The sequence below is a fragment of the Sinocyclocheilus grahami genome, unplaced genomic scaffold, assembly GCF_001515645.1.
Source record: "Sinocyclocheilus grahami isolate Dianchi unplaced genomic scaffold, SAMN03320097.WGS_v1.1 scaffold385.1, whole genome shotgun sequence".
In the NCBI taxonomy this organism is placed as follows: domain Eukaryota; kingdom Metazoa; phylum Chordata; class Actinopteri; order Cypriniformes; family Cyprinidae; genus Sinocyclocheilus; species Sinocyclocheilus grahami.
The window spans coordinates 373,138-383,302 of record NW_015505564.1 but is presented as its reverse complement, the minus strand read 5'-3'; the positions used below and the strand labels follow the sequence as shown (position 1 = coordinate 383,302).

General features: G+C 43.6%; 1 protein-coding gene across 1 annotated transcript in view; it reads right to left on the bottom strand.

Moving 5' to 3' along the window:
- The window catches only part of LOC107550011 (receptor-type tyrosine-protein phosphatase H-like), a 23,973-nt gene that overhangs the window by 8,576 nt on the left and 5,232 nt on the right, over positions 1 to 10,165 (bottom strand). Inside the window, exons 2-4 of the mRNA XM_016231222.1 lie at positions 6,433 to 6,694; positions 5,123 to 5,356; positions 4,766 to 5,035 (exon numbers count right to left, since the gene is read on the bottom strand). Coding sequence (XP_016086708.1) covers positions 4,766 to 5,035; positions 5,123 to 5,356; positions 6,433 to 6,694 — 766 coding nt within the window. The remainder of the gene's footprint in view (positions 1 to 4,765; positions 5,036 to 5,122; positions 5,357 to 6,432; positions 6,695 to 10,165) is intronic.

Here is a 10,165-nt window from a genome sequence, read left to right as displayed (position 1 = left end):
GAGAGAGAATCAGGGTTCTACAGCCGTTACTTCATGGTTCCAAAGAAGGATGGGGGGTTGCGTCCGATCATAGATCTGTGTCTACTGAACCTCGCTATCAAACGATTTCGGTTCAAGATGCTTACTATCAAACAGATTGTGTCCCAAATCAAGTCCGAGGACTGGTTTGTCACGATAGATCTCAAGGATGCATCCATCCTTCCTCAACACAGGAAGTTCCTGAGGTTTGCTTTCGGGAGCGAAGCATACCAGTATCGGGTTCTTCCATTTGACCTGTCACTCTCACCCCGCACTCTCACGAAGTGTGTGCATGCTGCCCTGGCTCTGTTGCGACTCCAGGGCATCCACATACTGAATTACATCGACGATTGGTTGATATTAGCTCAGTCAGAGCAGATGGCGGCTCGGCATCGAGATGACATCCTCGCCCATATGAAAGAGCTGGGGTTATGGCTAAACGCCAAGAAATGTGTACTACAGAGAACCACTTATTTGGGTGTGGTGTGGGATTCAACAACGATGCAGGCACAGTTGTCTCCTGCTCATATCAAAGTGATTCTCACAGCTGTGAGGGGAGTGAGAGAAGGCCAGTTACTCACTGTCAAACAGTTTCAGAGACTGTTGGGTCTGATGGCAGCTGCGTCCAACGTGAAAACTTTTGGCCTGCTGTACATGAGACCCTTGCAGTGGTGGCTCAGGGCCAAGGGGGAACCCGCTTCACACAATCAAGGTCACGCTGCAATGCTTACGTGCCTTAGAAATGTGGAAGAAACCTTGGTTCCTGTATCAAGGCCCGTCGCTGGGGGCTTCTTGTCTTCGTGTAACACTAACAACGGACACCTCCCTCACGGGTTGGGGAGCGGTCATGAGTGGCTGCTCTGCTCGAGGTCTGTGGGAAGGCCATCATCTCACGGGGGACATCAACTGCCTGGAGATGTTGGCCGTGTTTCAAGCTCTAAAACACTTCCTTCCAGACCTAAGGGGACATTAGGTGCTTGTTCGCACAGACAACACATCGGTGGTCTCCTACATTAGGGATTCTCAACCTTTTTTACTCAGGGGCCCCACTCTTTCTCCGGTCAATTTTGCAAGGCCCCCCTATGCCTGACATTTCCTCTTATACTGTACTTCCACAGCAAAAAGAAAAGTGTTTATTTTTAACCATTTTTTTATTAACCAAAACATTTGTTTTGCCTTATTATTCTTCTACTGCATTATTTAAAAAAAACTCAAAATTCAGACAAAATTTTAATAAAAGCTATACTTTATAACTAAAAAACCCTCTGCTCTCTCTCTCTCTCTCGCTCTATATATATATAGAGAGAGAGAGAGAGAGAGATTTAAATCTCCTGAATTATTTACATGCTTTACAACTTCAGAATACTTTTTCTTAAATAAGTGAACCTGCCATACCAAACAGGACAACAGGGAGATGCCAAAAGATCACTCACTAAACCTGTCCCTTTGAACTGGACTGACTGAATATCTACTGTTTGCATCCATTAAAAAAATAAACATACAAATGAAAAATACAGCAATATACATTCTAAATCTGTTGAAACACATCGATCTGAAGGCAGTTCAATGAAGACGGGATCAGTGAACAGTTCCTCCGTCAGAGCGCGTCTGATGCTCATATGTGCAAAAACACCACTGAGCCTCACAAGATCCTCCTCTATGGGTGAGCATCCATTATAAAACACTCAGGATATTAATTTGGACAACTATGCAAACACATTGAAATTTCACGCAAAAATACGATAGGGATCAGAGCCCCGAGAGTGTGCATAGTTTGTGAATCAATAATGCGTGCCTAATGTACGACTCTGATACACAGGAATGTCATACATTAGACACGCGCAAGTTCGTTATTATTACTCTAATCATTTTTACCTTTTGAGATGTAGTTTGCATGCAGCAGTTGGAAGTTTTGAGCCGCCATTCAGTCTGTATTTAACAATGCGATGAGGCTTGCTGTGCAGAGTTTGAAGCAATCAATCAAGAACATGAGAGAGGCCGTGCTTTGATCATTTTAATTTAACACATTAATAATTAAATTAAACAATTATAGGATAATATTTAAATTAATTTTAATCCATCTCGCGGCCCCCCTGGAGGATCACTGAGGCCCCCTAGTGGGCCACAACCCCTCCCCCCGGTTGAGAACCCCTGTCCTACATCAATTGGCAGGGGGGTCCGCGCTCGCGCCCCCTGTACAGGCTGGCACACCAGGTCCTCCTGTGGGCTCAGGGAAAGCTCCTCTAATTAAGAGCAGTCTACATCCCTGGGCATCTCAATCAGGGAGCAGACATCCTGTCGAGACAGGAGCTGAGGCCCGGGGAATGGAGGCTCCTAGCAGAGGTGGTGGAGCACCTTTGGAGGGAGTTCGGCCAGGTGGAAGTGGATATATTTGCATGGCAGGAAACGACACACTGTCCGCTCTGGTTCTCCCTCACGCATCCAGCTCAAGCGGTACCATGGTACAGACATGGCTGAGGCATCGTCTGTACGCATATCCCCCGATCGCTCTGCTCCCGGGAGTTCTGGAGAGAGTACGTTGGGATGGGGTCCGTCTTCTGCTAGTAGCCCCATTCTGGCCAGCCCGAGTAAGGTTCTCGGACCTTGTGTCCCTCCTCGACGGCTCTCCGCTGGAGATTCCCATCAGGAGGGACCTCCTCTCTCAGGCGGGGGGCACCATCCTTCACCCCCACCCAGAGTTATAGAAGTTATGAGCGTGGTCCCTGAGGGGGCACAGCTCATAGCATCCGGTCTCTCAACTGAGGTTGTTGAGACCATACTCCAGGCCAGAGCTACCGCCACGAAGAAACTGTACGCCTTGAAGTGGAGACTTTTCACTTCTTGGTGCGGACAACGACTGCAAGACCCAGTCAACTGCCCAGTTGGTTCAGTTCTGGAGTTTCTGCAGGAGCGATTCTCCGCAAGGTTATCTCTTTCCACTCTGAAGGTTTACGTGGGGGCCATAGCTGCTTACCACGCACTTCAGGGTGGTCAGTCAGTGGGAAGACTGACGCTAGTTACACGCTTGCTCCGTGGCACCCGGAGGCTAAGGCCAGTACAGCGCACCAAGGTGCCTGGCAGTGGTTCTGGAGGCTCTGTGCAAAGCTCCCTTTGAACCCATTGAAGATATCTCGGACAAGCTCCTCACACTTAAGACAATCTTCCTGCTCGTTATATCCTCGTTGAAGAGGATAGGGACCTCCAGGCACTCACCGTATCGTGCCTGGAGTTTGCCCTGAGCATGGCTAGGGCGTTCCTTTAGACCCGGGTATGTCCCTAAAGTGCCCACTTACTCGCCGGGTCCCATTGTACTGCAAGTCTTTTGTCCTCTTAATTTCCAGGAAGCAGGTCAGGAAAGACTCAATCTGCTCTGTCCAGTGCGAGCACTGGACTCTTACGTTCACAGAGCTACCCAGTGGAGTAAGGCAGATCTGTTGTTTGTTTGCTTTGGTCCACCTAAGAAGGGGGTTCCAGTGACCAAGCAAACTATGAGTCGGTGGGTGGTTGAGACCATCACACTGGCCTATGATTCCTCTGGCCTCCAGTCTCCTATAGGGGTCAGAGCGCACTCGACAAGGGTATGGTGGCCTCCAAGGCCTTATCAGAGGGCGTGGCCCTTCAAGATGTTTGTGCTGCGGCAGGCTGGTCCTCTCCGCACACATTCATCCGTTTCTACAGTCTGAACTTGACATCTACCCCAGGGTCCCAAGTTCTCTCGTCTTGATGTGCTCGCCAGATACACATCAGACAGAGACTTGCTCGCATGGCGCAGTGGGTATTCTCGTTCCCAAAGCGTTCGGCACAGTTCGAGTTCCTGAAGGGGAACGTCTCGAGGCTACTTATGTAACCATGGTTCCCTGAAAGGAACGAGACGCTGCGTCTCCCTGCCATACTCCCTGCATCCCTGCAGGTGCTCGCTTCCGCAGAAACTAACATGTGCGCTTGCCGAATGCGCCTTTATGCTTCCTGGTTGCTCACGTCACCCCACTCATGACATCTTGCTTCGCTATTGGACTGATTTCACACATGCTTCAGAACGTGGTCTCGCCAGGGCGTTTCCCAAAGAGTTCAACACAGCGTCTCGTCCTCTTTGGGGAACCATGGTTACATACGTAACCTTGAGACATTTTTTTCTAATTAATGTATTGTGGAAACCACGATATACTACCATATAAAAGTCTGTGGTACAGTAAGCAAGAAAAAACTGAAATTCAAACGTTTATTGAGCAGGGATACATTAAATTGATCAAATAAATTGATCACAATAAGATAATAAAGACTTGAATAAAGTTACAAAAGATTTCTATTTTAAATAAATGCTATTCTTTGACCTTTCTTTAAAAAAAAGAATCCTGGAAAAAAGTATTAAGGTTTCCACAAAAATATTAAGCAGCAAAAACTAAATAATATGAGATGGGAGGAAAAACTATATTTCACTGAAAAAAGGTCCATATGACTTGCTGTATGTCCAAATAACTTGCTATATTACAAGTCTTCTGAAGTCACATGATAGCAGTTGTGTGTGGAACAGGCCATCTTGATATCCATCCTTGCTCTCCTTGGTAGATCCATGAGAGCTCATGAGAGAAGCAAGATTCATACGGGTTTGAAACAACATGAAGTTGAGTAATAATGACAGAACTTTCATTTTTAAGATTAATTATTACTTTAATTTGTATTTAACTTGGAATATTTCTGACGTTTTAAGACACTATCTTTAATTACACATATGTAGACATTATTTTACCTGCTGGATTTGTTTGGCAGTTGACTGATACTGTTTGACTCCTCACGGCTCCAGAAAATGATGATGCTGTCACTTTGTACCACTGGGCAGCTTGCAGGCCATTGATCTCCTGTCTTATTGTTTTTTCTGAACTATGTGATTTGTTGAAACTTTGTCTATCAACATCCACCTGCACCACATCCACAACTCCATATGGAGGATCCCAAATTACAGCCAGACCATACCCTCCAGAATGATATTCACAGCGGAGATGAGATACACTATTTGGAACTAGTTTGAGAGGGAAAAAGAAGGACAAAAATGTAATTGAATATCAGCTGATCGGTGGCACAATCCAAAAAGAGCATATAAACTCACCTAATGTCAGGCGGTGTGAGCATTGTAGCAGCCGCTCTGACTCCAAGTCATAAAACAGTGAAACAGTGTAGCTTCCTCCAGGATACAGGTCTTGCAGATTCACCCTGTTGTCATTTAAAGGGTAATTTTTATCACTTCCAGTGCTGTTTTGAGCTTTCACATATGTGCAACCATTCACTTCAGCCTCTATTGATGAGTTGGTAACTTTCCAGTTAAAGGATGCACAGTCAAGGGCTGCAGAAAACATAAGAACATATGAATGCCGATTTCAAACTGAGTTGGAGTCTTACTCTTGGGGTCTTAATCTTGACATAAGTGGTACAGGACTTTAGGTAACATGTTACTGCATCATTGTTACACGTTACATTTATTTACCAAAGTAACAACAGTAAATTATTTGTGCTGTCAAATGATTAATCGCTATTAATCACATCCAAAATAAAAGTATTTTTTTACATAATATATGTGATAACAGCATAATATATGTGTGCTGTGTATATTGATTACGTATATACTGTAGATGCATGTATATATTTAAGAAAAATGTTTATATATTAAATATAGTTATATGTAGCGTCTGGACCACTCAAACACACAATATATATTTTGTTAGCTAGATTTAAAAAATACTCTGTAACACCCCAGGAAGCTGAACAGGCCCCTGGTTCCATAGCAATGCTGACACCCGATACATTTACGACCTCCTGGAATTTAGGTGAAGAAAATCGCTTCCTTGCCCATAAGGAAAATCCACAAGGGAAGGACTTTTCTTTGCTAATTAATTAATAGGAAAACCTTTCTTTGAATGAACACACATGATCCTTCAGGTCATTGGGTATATTATTGTCATCGTGTATTTTGTCTTTGAAATTGTATACTGTGATGCAGGCTTATAATCAAAACACTCTCCTATCATCCTTTCACTATATGTAACTTGTGTGTATTTATATATACATAATAAATATACACAGTACACACACATATTATGTAAACAAAAACGTTTATTTTGGATGCGATTAATCACGATTAATTGTTTGACAGCACTATAAATTATGCATAATTATATGCAAGTAACCCTAAATCAAACCCTAGTCCTTACACTAACCTTATAGTAAATACATATTGTTAATTAATATCACTTAATATTTAAATGTATAATTACACTGTAACAATGGCGCCTTTCAGTAAAGTGTAAACAGACTTTAACTATTTTGATATTACTGAGCCACAAATTAAATTTGGCACAAGTACTACAGCTTTCTTTAGAGAAAAAAAAATGATATATGGTTAAACCTCAAAGACTCACTTACCAGTTACATCAGAAAAGTTCAATCCTTTGCTTGTATAATTCTCAAACACAGTGTAGAGTGTGAACGAGTAGTTAGTCCCAGGAGACAGAGACGAGACTGTATGATTTAAATAATCAGTTTCTGATGCACTGATTGGAAAGACTTCAATGCCATTTGTTGCCAGTATATAACTGTAATTGCTGTTTTCAACTTTCCATTCAAATGTTAATTCAGTCTCTGTTCGACGAATTACTGAAACATCCTTAACATCAGGGATTTCTGCCTGAGGAAAGAAATTACATTCATTTTAATAATCAAATGTTCTATAAAACAGCTAGACTCCAAAACAATCACAACAGATATGTTTGATGACCAGCTGAATTGTAAAGGCATCGCAAATACTGCAATGCTCTTTTAGGCCATCTCTCAGCATGTGCAATCAAACATCTGGGAGTCTCCAATGAACCAATAATTCCCCCCTTAATTGTGAATCTCTTCACTATTATACTTATTATATAAATGAACAATACATAGTATTACTTTGGAGCAGGAAATGTTGCTTAATAATATATTTATGGGGGAAGCATCACCCCAAGCTCAGCAAGTGAGGAACCAGAGGAAAATGACTGTAGATACGTGTATTTTATTTTTTATTTTTTTTAAAGCGCTGCTTGTACTTGCTTAGAATAATAGGACTATATTTTAATCCCTTGTGTCCATTTGAGCGCTCAGTCGTAACCTTCCAATCACCACCGAAGTGATTGTTTTTTTGTTTTTTTTTAAATGAACATAGCTTGATCTCAGCCAGTTGATCATGTTTAATCAACACGTCATATCACCCTAATTTCTCATGCTCATATGCTCACATTACTCAGCGTGAGCACATATTCAAGCAGATCAGAAATGATGAATCTCTAATAAGTATTGAGTGGCAGTCCAGCAGGGGAAGCATACACCCTGTGAAAATACTTCGAATGACTGTCATTAATATTACATTCTTATATATATAGAAGCCATTAGGAGCGATAAACGCGTGCTTCTGACGCAGCTGAAATCAACCGCACACTCACACAGCTAATGAAAACATCAACCTTAGAAATAAACAACCGTAACAGAGAGATTATACCGCTGAATACAGCGAACCCCAGTTGAAACGCATACACGAGAATGCTTGTTTCATTTAAACTTGTTCTCATGGCCTTAACTATCGGCGTGTCCTCAGAGCGATTACATGCTCTAGACTATGTGTTGCTCCAGCTGTATGAACACAGATGCGTAAATGTTGCTCCAAATATGCTTTTTTCAATTAGCAGACCAGGATATATCCACAGCGATATGGATTAAAACAGCATTCACTTATCTTAGATGTGGATTTCAGATGTTCTGAAACACGCTGCAAAAGTTGATTTGCAAGCAGCGATGCTTAATTTGCTCCGGAGCAAGCTGAAAAGCTGCTGAATAATACTGAATAGAGCTTATATAGGAATGCCGCGATAGGTGTCGTATTCCTATAGGTAGATGTGATCAGCTGAGAATCAGCTGATGCAAGCTTGACTCACGTGACCTGCCAGAATTGACGCTAACGCTTAATTTGACTTTGCAAGTGCATGTTAGTTTATTCCACTAACCCTAGTAGTAAGTACCCTACGGAATATGACAAAATGATTAATGGCTTTGACATTTTGACCTTTTCCCTCCCCCACGCGGCCCACCCACGTTGTTTGACCCCTGACCTCATAATGACATCCAGATGTGAAAATTGGCATGCGTGAAATTCTGACGTCAACCTTTGAGTTCCGGAGAGGAAATATGTTGTTTGTACAAATGTTTGTAAGTGTCCGACGATAACAGGAGATAAATTAAGTCCTGAGGAATGTTTTTGAAGATTTTATGGTCCGTTCCCACATCCGTGGGGTTTACTCATCTGGGGTCTGCATGCTCAGGTGTCCGGTTGCTGCCTGTTATGCTCTCTCTCTCTGTATGGGCGATGTGAGAAAAGAAGGATGTGGTGATGGTCAATAACAGAATAAATAAACAATTTTAACAGATTGTGAGATCATATCACAATGTGTGTTTGTGCTCGCACATATAATTTGTTGACTGTTTAAAGGGGTCATATGATGCCCATTTTCCACAAGTTGATATGATTCTTTAGGGTCTTAATGAAAAGTCTGTAACATAGTTTGGTTAAAATTTTTCAATGGTAGTGTAAAAAACACCTTCTTTACCCTGTCAAACAGCTCTTTTCAGAGCACGCAGTTTTGTAGTATTTTCCTTTAAATGTTAATGAGCTCTGCTGAGCCGCTCTCAGAGAGACTGTTTACTTTAGCCGCATTCATCGTGAAACTTGCTAATTAGCACATTATTAGGAAAGGCGATTTGCAAAGATTCGTTAAAAAAACCTTCTGTAGATGAGGCTGGATCACGAATGATTCGCACGAACATAGATGCATTTATGTAGATCGGGGACGCATTCCCTTCAGAAACAAAGATAATCCACTGCGTCTTCAGTGGCTCAGATGTCAGGAGTAAATGACGACTGCTATATTCATTATTACATCCAACAACAGAACACCTCAATCGCTTAGGAGTCATTCTTGTCTACATCTGCTCCAGTGGTCAAACAATGGCGGACTGATGACAGCTCACTCAGGGCAGGTCTAAGGTAAGACGCCAGTCCAGTCTGTGCTGAAACATTACTGTCAATCAAACTATCAAGGGAGTTGCCTGTTTTTGTGATGTCACACAAACAGGCATCTGAGATCGGCTCGATTTGAAAAAGGGTTAAAGATAAGGGTCATGATCCCCTGACATGTCCAGACATGTCATCGTCATGTTTTATGAAGGCTTTCCATAGTCACAATTCAATTAAATTCACATTAATTTTTTATAACTTTTTCACAAAACAAATTGCCGCAACGCAGTTTCACAGAAAAATGTAAGTTTCTACATTATATTTAGAAACTTTTATATTCATATTTACATTATATTAATGATTTTTATACAGTATCACCACCTAAACCTACCATCTGTCATGGTGTGTGGAGGCAGGTAGGACGACGAGTATAGGGCAGATAACGAGGGGCAGACAGGTGAGCACAATGAGGTGATTAACTAATAATTAGTACGGGCTAAACCAACAAAAGGGGAAGAAACCACAATGAACAGTCCACAGGGGCGTTACATTACTCCCCCCTCCCGGAAGGTGAGTCCTCGCACCGTAGAAACAGAGGGAGGAGGGGGACTAGGAGGAGGACAAAGCAGATGGTGACAGGGGAAGGCAAAGGGCTGGCAGGCAGACCCGACAGGTGGAGGTTCTGGCAGAGGACGGACTTCCAGGAGGAGGACAGCTAACAGAGTCCAGGCAGGTGACGATGGAGGGAGGAGCCAGGGAGACGACAGGAGGGAACCGGAGCAGGAGGAGGAGCCAGGTGGGACCCAGGCCACAGCCATAATAGTGACCCACGGTGGAGCCGACGGAGGGAGGAGTGTCCACCGACTCCAGGGGGCCGACCAACGGCGGCAGAGCAGGTGGTGGAGGAGCCCGAGGTGGAGACGGAGAACCAACGAGCCAGGGGGATGCCGAGGATCCGGGGGGCCAGGGTGGAGCCGAGGGCTTTGGCGACCAAGGCAGAGATCCGTGGCGTAGCCAGAGTGACCGAGGACCAAGGTGGAGCTGGCGGGAGGAAGGAGCCCAACGGAGCCGGTGGGACAGAGCAACGAGGTGCAGCCAGAGGAGTGGAGTCCAGAGGCG